At 60.4% G+C, this 17,154-nt stretch overlaps 3 protein-coding genes and 1 long non-coding RNA gene across 5 annotated transcripts; 2 read left to right on the forward strand and 2 right to left on the reverse strand.

Moving 5' to 3' along the window:
• Nucleotides 1-119: 119 nt before the first annotated feature.
• TSPAN10 (tetraspanin 10) lies at nucleotides 120-9,838 on the forward strand. 2 transcript variants are annotated; one of them, XM_047093968.1, is made up of 5 exons: nucleotides 120-295; nucleotides 1,588-1,760; nucleotides 5,052-5,198; nucleotides 6,526-7,100; nucleotides 8,240-9,838. In XM_047093968.1, exons 3-5 carry the CDS (start codon nucleotides 5,163-5,165, stop codon nucleotides 8,736-8,738), a joined length of 1,110 nt encoding a protein of 369 aa, XP_046949924.1. In that variant the 5' UTR covers nucleotides 120-295; nucleotides 1,588-1,760; nucleotides 5,052-5,162; the 3' UTR covers nucleotides 8,739-9,838. The 2 variants fall into 2 exon arrangements, with proteins under 2 accessions (XP_046949924.1, XP_046949925.1); XM_047093969.1 differs by having other exon boundaries at nucleotides 1,591-1,760.
• Nucleotides 9,839-10,628: 790 nt separating this feature from the next.
• PDE6G (phosphodiesterase 6G) lies at nucleotides 10,629-11,707 on the reverse strand. Its single transcript, XM_047093975.1, has 3 exons — nucleotides 11,555-11,707; nucleotides 11,104-11,144; nucleotides 10,629-10,719 (listed from the first exon to the last, which is right to left on the reverse strand). Exons 1-3 carry the CDS (start codon nucleotides 11,698-11,700, stop codon nucleotides 10,643-10,645), a joined length of 264 nt encoding a protein of 87 aa, XP_046949931.1. The 5' UTR covers nucleotides 11,701-11,707; the 3' UTR covers nucleotides 10,629-10,642.
• A 99-nt stretch (nucleotides 11,708-11,806) lies between these two features.
• Nucleotides 11,807-15,496, forward strand: LOC124522512 (uncharacterized). The gene is made up of 3 exons (XR_006964796.1): nucleotides 11,807-11,885; nucleotides 13,874-14,200; nucleotides 15,414-15,496. It is a non-coding gene; the product is annotated as an uncharacterized LOC124522512 (long non-coding RNA).
• Nucleotides 15,432-17,058, reverse strand: OXLD1 (oxidoreductase like domain containing 1). The gene is made up of 2 exons (XM_047093971.1): nucleotides 16,933-17,058; nucleotides 15,432-16,112 (listed from the first exon to the last, which is right to left on the reverse strand). The coding sequence occupies exons 1-2, from the start codon at nucleotides 17,056-17,058 to the stop codon at nucleotides 15,693-15,695; spliced, it is 546 nt and encodes a 181-aa protein (XP_046949927.1). The 3' UTR covers nucleotides 15,432-15,692.
• Nucleotides 17,059-17,154: the final 96 nt, after the last annotated feature.

Raw genomic sequence — 17,154 nt, forward strand, 5'->3', positions numbered from 1 at the left:
GCCTCGCCCAACGCGCTCCGCCGGCAGCGCAGCCCCGAAACTGAGTTCCGGCCCTCCAACGGCCCGCGCATGCGCAGGCGCGCGGCCCCGAGCCCGCCTCGGAGCCGCGCGCGGAGCCCAGGGCCCCGCCCGGCAGGCGGGAAGGACGCCCCGGGGACGCGCTGCTTTCTGAAAGCGCGGGCCGTGCGGAGAAAGTCCGACTCTCACCCAGAAGCCATCCCTGCTGGCTGATAAGTGAGGAAACTAGCACGCCCTCCGTCTTGCCGGCGGCATGCAGAGAAATAATTTCAGGAAGGTAACGTCACACTTTCATGCTACGAAAAACGAAAAAAGGTATTGCCAGGAATCCGACAGAAGAGAAACAACTGAATTTAAACTGCATTTAAGGTCAACATTTCTCCGCCCCAGAGATGTAATAGTCTAAACTGTGCCGCCAGGGCCAGCCTCCCGGGCCACCGACTGGCCCAGAGGCCCCGCCCCGTGCTGGGTTCGACGTTCAGCTGCCTAGGGCTCGTAACTCTTCATAATGTTCATCTAGGAGCCCCTCCTTGTTTTGCACTGGGCCCTGCAAAGTCCGTGGCTGACCTTGCCCATGACTGTGGGGGAGAGTTATGAAAACTTTTAAAGGCCAAAATCCGTGTTTTTTAACCCCGTGGCTCAGCTTCAGGTTGTATTTATCCCCTGTGCTGAAAAGTTCAGGGGACTGCCACTCTCCTTTCCTCCCTGTCGGCACCTCCCACCTTCCCCGGCTCTGTTATTACTGCTCCAATACCAACGTTTACACCACCGTCTGTTCTATAATCTCAATCTCAACAGTCATTTGAGCTTGCCTTGTTCAGTCTGTCAACAGATAACTTTTCAAGTGTCTTCTCTGTGTGTGGCTTGGCTAAGCTAATGCCGGGAATAGAGCAGAAAGAGATCCCCTGGGGGAGTCTTCCCAGCAGGAGGCAGGTTGTAGGTATACATGTAGGTATACGATGTCCAGTAATGGACAACCAGAGCAGGGGAGGGGGTGGAGGGTGATAGAGACTATTTTATTTTTTTCAGTTTGTTTATTTCTTTTGAGAGAGAGAAGGAGAGCGAGAGCACAAGCACAGGAAGGGCAGAAAGAGAGAGAGAATCCCGAGCAGGCTCCACACTGTCACGGTCAGAGCCTGATGCAGGACTCCAACTCATGAACCGTGAGATCGTGACCTGAGCCTAAATCACGATTCGAATGCTTGACGGACTGAGCCACCCAGGCGCCCAGAGGCTATCTGAAAGCAGATGGTCAACAAAGACCTCTCTAAGGAGATGATGTGTGAGCGGGTCCTAGGTAAAGTGAGCGATACGGGTATCTGAGGGAAGAGTGAAAGGATGAGGGGAAAGCATGTGCAAAGGTCCGGCGGCGACCTGAGAAGTGCTGGGTGCTCCAGGAGCAACAAAGCAGCCAGCGTGGCTGGAGTACCATGAGTGAGGGCAGGGGAGGGCTGGGTCAGGAAGAATCACGTGAAACATGGAAAGGCCTTTAAATTCTATTCTAAATAGAAGTTAGGAAGCCTTTGGGGGGAAGAGAGCAAAGAAGGCATGCTCTCCATTATGTTTCAGAAGGATTCTCCGGAAGCTGAATGGACAAGAGACGGCGGGGAGAAGCAGGGAGACGGGTGAGGAGGCTGATGCCATAGTCCAGAGGACAGCGGGGTGACAGCAAAGGCTGAGAAGTGTCCAGATCCAAGACAAACTCCGGAGGGAGAGCCGAAAGTGTTGCCTGGAAGCTCAAGGTACTGGGTTTTATTCTACCAACACGCATCCTTCTATTTCCTGCTCCTCTTTTTCAGAATGGCCTCTGGTGTTTTTGCTTCTCTTCTATCCAAACATATTCATTAAAAAAAAAATGTTTTAATCTTTATTTATGAGAGAGAGAGAGAGAGAGAGAGAGAGACAGCAAGCAGGGGAGGGGCAGAGAGAGAGAGGGAGACACAGAATCCGAAGCAGGCTCCAGGCTCCGAGCTGTCAGCACAGAGCCCGATGCGGGGCTCAAACCCATGAACCATGAGATCATGGCCTGAGCCTAACTCGACGCTTGACTGACTGAGCCCCCCGGACACCCCTATTACACTGACTCTTTAAAGTTCTATGGTGGTCGTTTCACTTTGTTAGGGCTGCCGTAACAAAATCCCGCAGACTGGAGAACTTAAATCTGTTTTCTCATGGTTCTGGATGCTGGAAGCCTGAGATCAAGGTGACCAAGTTCGGTTTCTTCTGAGGCCGGCCGCCTTAGCTGGCAGACAGCTGTGTCTTTCCTCTGTGCTCAGGCATCCCTGGTGTCCCTCTGTGTGTCCCAATTTCCTCTTCGTACAAGGCCGTTGGCCCATTTGCCTCATTTTAAGTTGATAACCTCTTTTTTTTTTTAAGGAAATTTCAAAAAAAAAAATTTTGACATTTATTCATTTTTGAAAGAGAGAGAGAGAGACAGAGTGCAAGCTGGAGAGGGGCAGGAAGGGAGACACAGAATCCGGAGCAGGCTTCAGGCTCTGAGCTGCCGGCACAGAGCCCAATGCGGGGCTCGAACTCACACACCGTGAGATCATGACCTGAGCCGAAGTCAGCCACCCAACCGACTGAGCCACCCAGGCGCCCCAGATTTAAATATATTAAGATGAAATTCTCAGGGTGCCTGGGTGGCTCAGTCACTTGAGCATCCAACTCTTGATTTCAGTACAGGTCATGACCAGGGTCATGGGATCTAGCCACATCCGTCTCCGTGCTGAGTATGGAGCCCATTTAAGATTCTCTCTCTCCCTCTACCTCTCTCCCTCACTCACACACTCTCTCTCTCTAAAATATGAAATGATATGAGGGGCGCCTGGGTGGCGCAGTCGGTTAAGCGTCCGACTTCAGCCAGGTCACGATCTCGCGGTCCGTGAGTTCGAGCCCCGCGTCGGGCTCTGGGCTGATGGCTCAGAGCCTGGAGCCTGTTTCCGATTCTGTGTCTCCCTCTCTCTCTGCCCCTCCCCCGTTCATGCTCTGTCTCTCTCTGTCGCAAAAATAAATAAACGTTGAAAAAAAAATAATAAAATAAAATATGAAATGATATGAAATGAAATAAAAATGAAATTCATGTAACATGCTGTTAACCATTTTAGAGTGGACAATTCAGGGGCATTTAGCGCTTTCAAAATGTGGTACAACCACGTCCTCTGTGGTTGCCACACATTCCCATCACCCCCAAAGGGAAACCCCACCCCATTCAGCAGCAGCCCCCCCATCCCCCTCCCCCAGCCCCTGGCAGCCACTGATCTTCGTTCCGTCCTTACAGATTTACCTATTCTGAGTATTTCACGCGACGGCATCCTACCGTGTGGGCTTTTGTGTCTGGCTTCCTTCACTGAGCGCGAATTTTCCAAGGCCCAGCTATGTTGTAGCAGGTGTCAGAGTTCTGTTCCTTTCCGTGGCTAACATTCCACTGGGTGGATGGAGCACACCATTTGGATTATCTGTTCTTCGCGGATTCACACCTGGGCTCTTTCCACCTTTTGGCAGTTGTGAATAGTACTACTGTGAATATGCGTGCATGTGAATTTGTTTGAGTCCCTGTTTGCAGTTCAGGACATGCCTGGGGGCCAGATGCCTCACAGGCGTCCCTCAGCACCTTACATAAGACAACACCCCTCCCCCAACTCTCCTGCCTCCTTTCCTGGCTTCATAACTCTGGCGACCAAATAAAATCACATATATTCACGTATCTATTCGCCTACTTTGGGACTTCCGCTTCCTGCTGACAAGTTGACTAGTTTTTCCACTGCCGTATCGCCAGGGCTCCGACAGTCCCTGGCATATATCCGTGATCTCTTGCGACAGTTATCTGTCGTAGGATTGTGTATCTATTGTAAATCCATTGTGACGGTAATGGGGTGAAACAAACTCTTCCAAAACTTAGCGGCTTCAAACGACAGCCACTCGTTTGCCTCACGGTCCTGCAGGTCGGGAACGTAGACTGGGCTCAGTTGCGTGATTGTCGCATGGGAACACGAGGCCGGAACACAGAGAATTACAAAACGAAGCCAAAAGGAGCACATTAGAAGTGAAAAGTGCCCCCCAAAAGCCCAGGAGAGGGGAGGCCTCCGCTCGCTGGGCAGGATGTGGTCTGGAACTGGACACAGGGAGGAGATTTCAGGGGGTGGCAAAGGTCAAGGGCACTTGAGTGCTTGGCAGGCAGCCCATGGGGCTGGACTGTAAGGCGGGGGGGGGGGGCGGGGGGGGTGCTTGGATGTCAAACCAAAGCAGCCAAGGAACACCAGAGGAGAGGATGGTGAAGACAGCGGGGCCTGTGGCATACCTGCCCCGGAGGAGGCCCCCCAACTTTCTCCTGCCATGGAAACATGTGCTCCCCCAACTTCCAGAGATCCCCGCGAGCCAAGGACTCACCTTCGTATCATAATCCCACACATCACAAGGGAGGGAGGGAGGCGTGGAGAGGTATGCGCCCGTGTTGTCAAAGCACTGGTATCGGGTGGGCATCTGCTCTGAGCCTTGCTTCGCCCCGCCATCCAAGCCAGAGAGAGGGGCCAGGAAGCACAGGGCCAGAGAGCACCCTGTCTGCACAGCAGCTGCGTGGCCCGGGTTCGTCCAAGCTCTAGGGCCCAGTGGACACGGTGAACACAGTCCTGCCCCTGAGAAGACAAACTCAGAGGGAGTGGGGAGCCCACGTACCTCAAAACCAGGAGGGACGTGATCTGGCCAGTGGACACGGCCTCGTTCTTGCAGTGAATGAATCGGGGGGATAACCTGGCATCTAGCTGCTGGCGGGTCTCCCAGGATTGTTCCTGGGAACCAGTTTGCGGGTCTGATTCCCTGGGTGAACTGACGGAGCCGACCTGCCAGGCCGAGGCCCACCCTGGGGGCCTGCAGCGGTCACCACGAGGTGGCAGCCGACCCACATCACGCCTGCACGGAGCCTCAGGGAATCCACAGAGGCTCTCCGTCTCAACAAGCAGAGGCTGCCTTAAGCCCTAAAATGTGATGCCTCACATGATCTGGTCATGACTGTGGCCTCCTGGCTCGGTTCACAGCTCAGCCGGCCCCGACTGCACAGCTCACAGACCGGCCGAGGACACGGCACCAGCTCTGCGTCCCAGCTAGAGAGGCCAGGCAGGGGCCCAGCGCACCTGTCCTGCTGGAGAATGGAGGAAGGGGAAAAGAGCCCCCTGCTGGTCCAGGTAAGCCAGTGCCCTGTTGGCCTCAGCCCCGGATTGGAGGTGTCTCCACCCCCCCCCCAAGGCTCTTGGGAGGACGGGCTGGGTTCACCCCCACCCTGAGCCTCGCGGTGTGCTCGGACCGGCCAGTAGGTGGGCGCCCGTGAGGGGCTAAGTTTAGGATGGGGGGTTACTGATCAGGCACCCGACCGTCACCCCGCGCCTTGCTCCAGCTCTGAAACGTTTCCTGTCGTTGCCTTGTGTTTGACGTGGCTGCGTCCATGCTCTGGGAACGGGGGGACGGTGCCCACTGGGGCCTTCGGAACCTCCCTCCTGTCCTGCTCATCCACCTCCACCTGTGACTACGCCCCCACCAGCCTCTTGGCCTTCTTACCCGCCCTGGTGCCCCCTTCCCCCCTCCTGCTCCCCCCTGCCCCCCACAACCTGGTGCCAGCAACCTGCCCTTTTGCTCCTACTGACTGTTGGGGTCTCAGGGGCTGATAAATGGTTCTCTTCTCCTCAGCTCCAAGTTCATAACGGATGAGGTTTTGATGCAGAGTCAGATGTGGGGGCAGGGGAGGGGTCAGCACTTCCCGACAGTCCACACCTGGCCCGGCCAGTGCCCCAGAGGGTGGCTGAGTGTCCTGCCGGAAGGCCCTGAATCCCACAGAGCCCTGGTCTCAGGCCGCCCTTCTCCCTGCCCTGGGAGCCTGCCTCCTACAGCTGTAGGCCCGGTACCACGTCTGTGCTCCGACAGTGGGACCAGCCCAGCAGACCCTGGGACATTGGGGCTGGTCTCAGAGCGGGGAGCAGAAAGGGCAGTCCCCTGGGCCAGCCCTTCTGCCTGACAGCCCCCACCCCCCTGGCCTGGGTGGGGAAGCCCCTCTCGCCACTGCACGTACAGACCAACCCACACAGATGCTTTTCCAAACCCGGGGTAACCGGCTGCCTGCCCGTGCCTGCGCTGCAGGAAAGTCAGGGGGCCTGACCCACATCCTTCATCACACGGGTGGGTCGGGGGAGATAAAGGGCAGGAGCGTGTTGGTGGAACGGCTGCCTCTCTGGATCCCCTTGCTCAGTCTGGACCGTGAACTGGCAGGGTACGGGCAGCCCTCGTTCGAAAGGAGGTGGGCCCTCACCGTCCCCTCTGCCGCCTGGCTGAACGCGACGAGCCCGGAGGCCACCATGTCTCCGGACTCCGAGGGTCTCTGAGCACCCCCTTCTCTATGCACTGTCCAGCCTTTTCCCGCTGCCGGGCTCTGACCCCTGGCCGCGAGGAGGAGGCCACCTCCCTGTTGGTTATCGCGTCGTGCTGGTGAAGTCTCCCCGTTCATCCCTCCCTCCTCTGCAGGACCCCGGGTGCCAGGAGGGGCCGCTCACTTCAAGCCGTCCAGGTCCGGTGCCCCAAGAGGAGCGGGTCTGGAGGGCAGGCCCCGGGGGAGGCCCGGCCTCCTCCCTCCCCTTGGGAATCAGCTGCCTGCAGTGCCTGACCTTCCTGCTCAACTTCCTCTTCTCTCTGCTTGGTCTGCTGGCCCTGGCCATCGGGCTCTGGGGCTTGGCCGTCAAGGGGTCTCTGGGGAGCGTCTGGGGGGCGGCCCTGCCCGAAGACCCCGTTCTGGGCCTGGTACTGGGGGGGCTGGCCGTCAGTGCGGTGAGCCTGGCGGGCTGCCTGGGGGCCCTGTGTGAGAGCGCTTTTCTGCTCCGCTGCTTCTCGGGGGGTCTCGTCGCCTTCCTGCTGCTGGAGGCCGTGGTGGGTGCCCTGCTGGTGGCCCTCTGGGGCCCGCTGCAGGATGGCCTGGAGCACACCCTGCGTGCGGCCATCACCCGCTCTCAGGATGACCCGGGCCTGCGCTTCCTTATTGACCAAATCCAGCTTGGGCTGCAGTGCTGCGGGGCGTCTTCCTACCGGGACTGGACGCGGAACATGTGAGTCCCGGGCCCAAGGGGGAGGGACGGTCCCCAGCGGCCAGCACACCGGGCCACGCACTCGCTCGCGTGGGCACGCTCACTCGTGCACGTGCTCACGTGGACACGCTTGCATGTATGCACACACACGTGCACGTGCACACTCTCGGGCCCGTGTTTCTGCTCCTTCTCGTGGACCAGGACCAGGTGGACCGAGATCGAGCCAACAAAGTCAGAAAGTCACTTTTGGGGGTGTTTTTGTGAAGGTCATCGCACAGGACATCTCAGTGTCAGATGAAAATGACGTTTAGGTTACTTGGGGACACGGCTCTGGGCTCCGCGGTTCTCCCCCCAACAGCGTGTGCACGCCGGTGTCCGCGTGCGAGCGTGCGTCTGTGTGTGCATGGATTTAGGAACACGGTGTAGTGTATTTTTTACACTGCGCCTGAGGACAATTGGCCACGAGAGACAGAGCCATACAGAGGCTTGAAAAACAGCCATCTGTATCCAACGGTCACTCAAACATGCCAGGCACTCCAGAAGCATCCATGTGGGTGTTCTCACTCACAGGCTGTGTCTGACTTTGGATTGGTGGCGGGCCCCTGCGGGGTCACGTTGCCACCTATCCTGCCGGCTCTCGAGTCCTTGTCTTGGTGAGGCCCACTCTTCCGGGAGATGAGAGCAGGCCCGTGAGGGAGGGCAAGGGCGGTGACCTGGAGGCACAGGACCCTGGACCCCAGTCAAAGGCCGGGGACGCTGGGCTGCTGCCCGGAGAGGGGGGCCGTGAGGAGAGCAGCTTCCTCCCGCCTGGCGAGCTCCTCCCAAGTGCTGCCCCTCACTCCCTGTTGTGACCCCCGCAGGCTTCCGCCCACCTGCCCCCTCCAGTCCTGCCTGTTCAGACCAACTCAGCAGCCCCCACCGAGCGAGGCGGTCTTCACTCCCCCCCTCACGAGCTTGTCTCCCCTTGAACCCTGTCACCAAATACGTCCCTTCTAGCCGAGATTTTACAGGTGCCTGCATGTGCGCAGGGCTACTGGGTGCTGGGATAAGCTCCGGAAACCTGGGTGCTGTGTGTGCACAAGTATGTGTGCGGGCGTGCACGCATCTGTGTGTCTGCGTGTGCCCTCCAGACTGACGCCCAGGTGTGCCCGCCCTTACAGGTACTTCAACTGCAGCTCCCCGGGGGTCCAGGCCTGCAGCCTTCCTGCCTCCTGCTGCGTCCACCCCGGGGAAGACGGAGCCTCTGTCAACGACCAGTGTGGCTCTGGAACCCTGCGCCTGGACGAGGATGCCGCTCGGAGAGTGGTGCACCTGGAGGGCTGTGGCCCCCCTCTCCGGCGGTGGCTGCGCAGGAACGTGCGGGCCGCGGGCGCCTACGCCATCGTGGTGGTGGCGGTCCAAGGGGTGGAGCTCCTGTTGGCCAACCGGCTGGTGAGGGCCCTGGCCGTCCGCCGGGGGGGAGGCGGACAGCCCCAGAGCCGCGGGGACGGTGTGGCCTTGTCCGCCCGCGCCTCACACTCCGTGAAACGGCCCCTGCCAAACCGGCCTAGGGCTCACAGCCCAGGAGGACCCCCAGGGAAGGTGTCCTACGGCATCCCAGACGCCCTGGCCTCCTCCACCGGCTGCGCCTCCGGCCCCCCAGGGCCCCCCTTCCCCTGAGGGCAGAGCACGTCCGCCTCCTTCCCGGTTCCGTCAGGCCCTGCTAGAATGAGTCCCCGTGCCACCTCCCGATTTCACGATCTTTTGGGGACTCTCGTTCTCCGCCGCTGAGTCGGGCGCTGCCTGCTCCCTGGCAAACGCCGCTGTGACCTGAGCGTAAGCTGAGCCTGGTGGGTGCTGCTGGCCGCTGTCTGCCTCCTCCGGGGACGCCAGGCAGAGCCACCCGGCGGGCAGGGAGCGTGTGGGGTATGGAGACTGGATGAAATCCTGCTGCCAAGCCCCCAACTCCAACCTCCACCTCCGACCGCCTCTGATGCCTACCTCCAAACCCTGCCTCTGACCTCCGCTCTGACCCCGCCTCTGACGCTTTGCCTAGGATGTCACCTATGACCCCCAGTCTTGATCCCAGCCCTGATGCCTCACTCTCTCACCGTGGCCTGGGTACCTGCCCTCCTCTGGGGTCACCTCGCCCTTTCCCACCCGTTGTGGTGGTTGAGGTGGGGCCCAGGCGGGAGTAAACTTGAGCGAGAGGCAGCATCCACACAATAAACAGCGCCGGTGTTAAGCGGGCAGCGTGAGGAACCCTTACCTAGCTAAGGCGCCTGGCCTTACCTAGGCCTAACCCTTACCTAGCTAGGCACCTGCAGATCGGCGCCAGATCCGGAGCCGGCCTCTGCCAAGTCCTTTGCCCCCTCGCTGCGGGCACCCTGATCGCACTTCGTCACCGTCGGTGACCCTTTCACGTTAATGGGACCCCAGAGGGCCCTTCCCAAGAGTCACGTCTGCACCGTGCTGTGCGCAGACGCCCACAGACGCACCTGGCCCGTGTGGACGCACACTTGGGTGGCTTCCGGATGGTGACTGCTGCTGGGGACAGTTCCACACAGGTGTGTGTGTGTGTGTGTGTGTGTGTGTGTGTGTGTGTGTGTGCGTGCGCAGGTGCGCCCGCTTCCCCCGGGTGTGGTGTCGGGCGGAGCTGCTGGGTCACGGGCGGGCGCCCGTCCAGCTTTCGTGGACCACCGAGGACAGGCTGGCTGGGCCACTGAGCAAACTCCACAATCTCTCTGCGCCTGTTTCCTCACCTGTGGGGCAGGGCTAAGCGTCCCCCCTCCCGGCAGGAGCTGTGGCTGGGCCCCATCCACCCCCTGGCGGGTGGGCTCCGGCAGCCGGGTGTGCGCGCCCTGCCCCCCAGCGTGTCTGGCCTCACCGGGCGTACCCCCAGCCACCACAGGCCCAGGCTCGGCGCCTCGTGGGCGTCCCTCCCCCTCAGCCCGGCCAGGCCCCTGCGGCCCCCGACACCCTGCACCTGTACCCGTGCACTCCGGCTGGAGACCCACGCCTTTGGGCCCTGCCCGCACCACGGCACACTCTAGACGAGCGAGGGGAGGCATGCTGACTTTATTTTGCAACACGGACAGCAAGCATGGGCCGTGGCGGGGAGGTCAAGTTTCCCGCTGGCGTGATGGGTTTGGAGGGGTGCCGCGCTCTTGCTGATGCCACCGGGACACCGCCCCCCACCCCTCCCCCGCCACCAACCCAAGGGCACCAGCTGGGAAGGACTGGCGAGGGGGGGCTTGTCCTCACCACCAGATAGCAGGACGGGAGCAGGGGGTGAGGGACATTTCTGGGAGCCCTGCCCTGGCTTTCCAGCCCTAAAAGAAGATCCGCGGGCCTCTGGAAGTTAAGCAGGGCCTGACTGGGCCCGAGATGTCCTGCAGGGAGACGGGGGGCTTCTGGTAACTAGCATCTAGGGTCCCAAGGTTGTCACCTTGCAAGGGTCTCCAAACACAAACTGGACAATCTGGACACCCTCGGGGGGATGGGCTTCCTCACAGGATTCCTGACCAGGGGTCGGAGCGGGCAGCGGGGGGTAGGGCCCTGGGACTCCGGGTCAGGCTCTCGCGCTAGATGATGCCGTACTGGGCCAGTTCATGCAGCTCCAGGTGGTTGAAGGCCTCCCATGGGCAGATGACCGTAATGTCTGCAGGAGAAGGGACAGTGGGACCGGGAGGGTCATGGCCCCAGGGGCCACCATCCCCTCAGGGTGAGAGGCTCTGGGTGCAGAGCCCTCCCCACCGGGGCACGCCAGCCGGAGGGGGCCGGGTGGAAGACAGTGGGTGCGGCAGGCCAGGTGGAGAGAGGGACGGCAAGAGCTCCCCATGCCTTTCCAGCCCCTCCAAGTCCACAGTGAACCCACCGAACGGGAGGTCTAAAGCTCGATATTGGGGGAGAGAATGAAGGACAGGCTTGGGGCGGCGCCCTAGATAAGCTTCCGTCAGAGGAAGGAGAGGAAGGGTGGGACGGCAGGCAAGCCCACAGGTGGGGGAGTGGGGGGGACCTGGGAAGACCCTCGAGGACATCATACCTGTTCCCAGGCCTTCCATTCCAGGGATGTCATCCCCAAACCTATAGGACAGAGTGGTCAGGGCCAGCGGCCAGGAAAAGAGGAGTGGGGGTGTGTGTGGGGGTTGTTCATGCACTTGACCCCAGACCCCTGAGTTGCCCAGTGTGCCCTGGCTGTGAGTGTGTGTGCAGGGACACACGTCGGTGGTTGGCCTGTGGCTGAATCCCTAGGTGGCAGTGAGCACAGTCTCCAGACCCATTTGGCAGTAACAGGTAGAGGGGGACAGGAGCCCCGGAGCCCTCCCGCACCCCCATGCTGAGAGGGACCGTCAGGCCCTCCAGAACCACCCCACCCTATTAGGACGATAGGATCACCCTCAGCCAGGACAGGACAGCTGAGCACCCACTCAAAGTGCAGCCCCGCCTCCTTCCTGTGTAGCCTGGGGCTGGGCCCCTCCCCAAGCCTTGCTTACCCTTGGACGCCTTTCTTGGGGGGTTTGCTCTTGAACTGCCTGGTTTGCCGCTGCTTAAATTTGGGGGGCCCTTTCCTGGGAGTGACAGGCCCCCCAATCACCCTGGTGGCCGACCGGATCTCGGCCTTGGGTGGCTCCAGGTTCATGGCCAGGATGGCGGAGACCTCTGGCTTCTAGACTTCCTCACGCTGTGGGCTGGGGGCACACCAGGCTGGTGGGGGGAGGGGATCCCAGTCAGCCCCCTTGCAGGTCTCAACCCAGAAGAACAGAGGAAATCCTGAAACACGAGATCCTGGGCATGACCCCGACAACAGCCCCCTCTCATCTCCAGGTGGGGCTTCAGCTGGGGTCAGGCAGAGGGAATGAGAGTCCTGGGTGGCCCTGCAGGTGCACCCCCCTCGGGTGGGTGGGGACACTCTGTCTCATTCCCGGTGGCATGCCAGGCAGCTAGTGGTGTCAATGAAGAACGACTAAGGGAGGGCAGTGGGCTGGCCAGGGAGGGGCGTGTCTCAGAACAAGTCCAGAGCTCAGCTGTGCAACCCTCCCCTCCACCCCAGCAGCTTCCTCTCTCAACTAGTAGACTCTTTCACCCCCCACCCCACCCCCGGCCACTCGCTGTGCTGAGGGACTGCTCTGGGCACCAGTGCCACCTGCTGGTGTCCCTGAACCCACTGCATAGGGTGACCTCCCCTCTGCCCCTCCCGCAGAACCTCTCCCTGGATGCCCTAAGCCCCCTGACCCTGCTCAAGGGCGACTCAGCTTCCCCTAAGCCTATTAGCTCCAGAGGGACACTCTAATCCCTCAGGGCCGCTGTGAGCCTGGAAGGTTCTGGGGCTGAGCACATGACACAGACAGGAGCCCCTGGCACTGGATACCCCAGGCACCGCCTCTTGGGACCCATCCCTGGTATTGTGGGCTGCAGTGCCTGAATCCAGCCTTGGGCCACTGCCAGCTGCCTGCTAGAGCACCAGGGCTGAGACTGGCGGGCGAGGACAGGTGGGCCCACCCCGAGGAAGGCTGGGTGGTGGGTGTGGGCACCCGGTACCAGGGGGACCCCACCATGGACCTTCCCTCCCTAAGATTCCGCCTCCATGCCAAGAGGACGTGCACGGGGTCCAAGGTGCATGGCAGCGGGCCTGGTGGTCCTGGCTGCTCAGACCCTGTGATGCCCACTCCTCACAGCCTAGACAGTGTAGGCTCAGCCAGACCCTTCCCCAGTCCCAGGCCGTGGGCCCGGTGTGCGCAGCCCTGGCCCAGACCGAACTCCTACTCTCAGATGCTGGCCTCATGGAAACCGCCGTCTAAGCTCTCCCAGCTGCCCCGGCCCCAGCCCAGCCTGTGGCTGATGCCCACTCAAGTTGGCTGGGAGTGTGTGGCCCAAGGTCCCCGGACCATTGCTGGCCTTGGGGGCTGCCTGCAGCCACTGTTTGATATGGGGGAGCTGAAAATGATTGGCTGGGCAACCTCTCTGAATAGGACAGCAGGCAGACCCCCACAGACCCAGTCCTCAGTGCGGTGGTAAAAAGCCCGCCGGCTCCCCATCCTCGGGGCAGATCCCCACCAACACCCTTGGGTAAGTGGCCACCAAGAAAGGCAACCAGGAAGGTCACTACTCACCACGCACTGGGCAGGTCTCAGGGGGCCATGGGTGTGAGTGACCAGGTCTCCCTCAGCAGGGTGCGGCTGGAAATTTATCCTGCCTCTGGCTAAACCGATTAGGATCGTTCCCTGACGCTACACTAATGAGATCATCAGGGCCATTCGGAAGGGCAGAGGGAGGGCGCCACCTCCGAGGATTCAGGGAGAGGAGGGAAGGGGCTCGGGTGTGGCCTGGGGCCCAAGGGATGAGCCAGGGATGTGGTCGGGACAAGGGATACGATGTGCGATCACAAACAGCTGGGGACGGACAAGACCCTCTCCTGAAGCTGCTCATCTCTGAAGCGAAGAAGAAACTGGCTGCTGTCCTGGGTCTCCCCCGCTTTCCATCCTCCAACTTGTAAAGAAACTGCCTTCACGGCCCCCAAGTCCTGCGTAGTGTGGCCACTATCCACTTCTCTGACTTCATCTGTATCCCTCCCCCTCGCTCTCCTCCTTTGCACCGGCTGCCCCCTCCGGTGGGTGTATTCTGCACCTGTCCTCATTCCCCTAGCTCCCTCTTCAGAGCTCCGCACCAGGATCCCTTCCTCAGGGTGACCCCTCAGGCTAGGCCAGGATACGTATTTCACAGGACCTCATGGCAACCGGAACTTTCCTTCATCACTCTTACATAGTCGTTCGTCGGAGCAATGCTTGTGTTAACCTCCGTCTTGCACGTTACAGTGGAGTGGGGCAGACATTTCTATTGGACCCCGGCGGCTAGCCCAGTGCCAGAACGTCACAGGTGGTGAAGTACCTGGGAAACAAACAGATGCACAAGGACGAGACCCACACCCGCATGCGTCTCAGCAAGCCTGGTGTTATGCTGCCCTGGCACGATTGCCGCGTTCCACGTGCAGGAGGGGCCTGCCTCGCTGCCAGGGCCAACGCCCGTGGCTTCTTGATGGGGACAGCTCACATCATCACACAGGCCTCTGCTAGGACTGTTGAGCTCTGAAGCGAGGCCAACTGAGTAGCATGCACTCGAGGTGTACGTATGTGCATACACAGGTACGTATACAAAACCTCTATAAATCTGATTTTTTTTTAAGTCTATTTTGAGAGTGGGGGAGAGGCAGAGAGAGAGGGAGAGAATCCCAAGCAGACTCTGCACTGTCAGCACTGATGCTGACGTGGGGCTTGATCTCACAAGCCATGAGACTATAACCTGAGCCAAAACCAAGCTTCGGTCGCTTAACTGACTGAGCCACCAGGCACCCCATAAACCTGAATTGTTGAGAAAAATACAGAAAACCTCTATGTCTCTGAGAGGCCCAGAGCCCACCAAGCTTTGCTGTGCTGCTGTCTCGGGAAAATCTTTCTCTTCCTGGGCCGTTTTTCAATCTGTGTGAGGATGTGGTTAAATTAGATGCTCTGAGATCTAGTCTAATAAATGTGTCACCATAAATCAGGTTTCTCTGAACCAATCAAAACCCTGTTTCTGGAGGGCACTCAGCTATTCGGAAAGACAGCCTAAGCCACAGGGGTCTCACTAGGCTCACATTTTCTCCCACTCCCTGGCCCGCACATCGCCATGTGATATGCTAGCTTTACATTAAAGCCCCTACTTGGGAAGACCTATCAGCTCAAACCTCTCACGAAATTCTAGTACAATCTTAGCTTTTTCTTTAAATGAGAAGAGATAAAACAGGCATAAATTCCCTTAATCCCTGCCTCGCCCAGGCTGCTCGTATCAGCGCTTGGAAATGCTGGGGGAGGGAGAGAAGGTGGGACAGTGAGCAGGAGCTGGCGGTGAGCAGGAGAGGTGGGCAGTGAGGACCCTAAGACCAAGTCCTACCTGGGTTGGGTGGTCCAGCAGCCAGGTCTGCAGCCGACCAGGCTGGTTTCCTGGAGGCTGATCCTAGGGCTGGTGCCCTGGCCAATCGCCCCGATCCTCGGAGCTAAGTGGGTTGGAAGGACTGAAGGCTCAGGCCCCGGCGGTGTATCTACCGCCTCCCCCCTGGCTGAATGGGCATCTCCCCAAGGATCCCTGCAGCTGGAACAAAGGGGCCCTTCCCAGGCTGCCCGCGGGCGTTCGTGCCTGCTAGAGGCCTTGCCAATAGCGGCTTCGAGGGACCAGATGGCCCTCCCTCTGCTGCAGCACTGAGAATAACCAGAGCTGACCTCGGGGCAGGACTTCTGGGACGCTGGGAGGCAGAAGGGGGTTCCTGGGGTCGTCGTCACATAATTATTCAAAAGAATGGAGCTTACGTTACCCTTACAGGTTGGTAAAGCTGTAGGCCCTCAACGAACGTTCGATTGCAACCTGTACCGTCTTTCTGTGACAACGCAACGTCAGTCCTGCACACGACAACACGGAAGCCTCCGGTCTGAGCACCACAGAGAACTTATTTATTCCCAGATGAGGTCAATAAATAATTCTTCCTACTCCTGTCTGACACCAGCCTCGTGAAGGGCTGTGAGTGAAGCTCCGTGTTGCTTCCCGAGGAGGACGGGGCTGCCAGGCCGGGGCCTGTCTGGGTGCGGGTGTGGGCAAGCCGGCTCAGCCTCCACTCCTCGCTCGGAGCTGGATCTCCATCCTGAGGAAGGCCTTGAGGTTCTCGTCAGCCACGCGTTCCTCCAGGGCGGCCAGGGCCCGCTCCCCGCCATCCTGGTAGTGCTGCAGCAGCGCGTCCGCATACTGCACCCACACGCACTTGGGGCAGCCACTCATGCAGCAATTTGTGGGGGGTTCGAGCCCGGGGGGCAGGGGAAATGGGGGTTCCAAGGGGCCCCCGCCAGGCAAGGAGGACTTGTGCTGCCTGGTGCCCTCCGCGCTGGACTGAGAGCCCACCTCCACGTGGTCCTTCCCGAACTCTCCGTGGCCTTCCCGGGCTTGGACCCAGGCACAGTGCTGGTAAAGAGTGTTGCTGCCTCCAGGAAGCCTTCGGCACCAGCCCCAGCTGGAGAGTCGCCGTGGCCCCTAAGGAGACAGAGGCTGGTAAGGCCTTGCCTGCCCCCCGCTCCAGGGGAATTCCGGCCCCTGTCACTGGCAGGGGGCCCCAGGTGCTTCTCCACTCCTTCATTTTTCATGAGACCTTATACAAGTTACTTCACCTCTAGACTCCGTTTTCCCTCTGCAAAGTGGACATAAGGGCTGCTATAACACACAACTCATGAGAAATGCTGGCTTCGGGTACAGGCACTGGGTGCGCCCTCCAGCAGATGGTGGTGTGGGGGGTACCTTGGCACCTCCAGCTAAGAACGCTCTGCTCCTTTGGCAGAATGGGGGCGGGGCGGGAGCCTGCGAGCTCGGGCCACACAGCTGCTTCTCCCTCTCCAACCAGCGCAGCCGCGTCCCTGTCCTACCAGCCTGATTGCGGACACCGCCCCTTCATCCCTGTTTTCCCCCAGGTCATCCCCCAAAGGCTCCGAGGGCAGCCCTCCCGCTTCCTATCCGTTCTCCGGTCCCAGCCCCGGCCCCAGGGTCCCCTCCCCTCTCCACTGTGTCTGGGGCCCTCAGCACTGACAGACGCGGCCCTGACTCTATTTATCCATTTCCCTAACTCTTGCGAGGAGCATCAGCTCCTTGTTCACCGCAGCTTCCCCAAAGGGCTCGCACACAGCGGGCGCGCAAGGGACACTGCTGAGCGGGTGGGTCCAGCGCAGGGCGGTCCTTCCCGTGGAGCCAGGGCAGGCAGCCACGGTCCCCTGCAGGCGGGGAAGGCAGGACGTCTCCAGTCCCTGCCGGCCCCGGCCTCCCGAACGCGCCCAGCCCCGGCCCCCGACCCGCTGGTACTTGCCGGACGCCGGGCAGCGGCGGCCACCGCCCGGCCTCCCCGGGCCAAGCTCCGGAGCAGCATCACACACGGCCCGACCCACGCACACGCGCGCCTCACCCCGCCCACCGAGACGTGAGGGGCGGCCATTCTGGCCAATCCTGGCCCGCCAGGGAGCGGCACCGCCCCAATGGGCGCGGGGCTGAGCGCAGGAAGCGGAAGTGGCGGTCGTGGGGCGGGACTGTG

The sequence above is a fragment of the Lynx rufus genome, unplaced genomic scaffold (genome assembly GCF_022079265.1).
Source record: "Lynx rufus isolate CCGP_SWC_20201006 ecotype Redwood Valley unplaced genomic scaffold, mLynRuf1.p SCAF_37, whole genome shotgun sequence".
NCBI classification, from domain to species: Eukaryota; Metazoa; Chordata; class Mammalia; order Carnivora; family Felidae; genus Lynx; species Lynx rufus.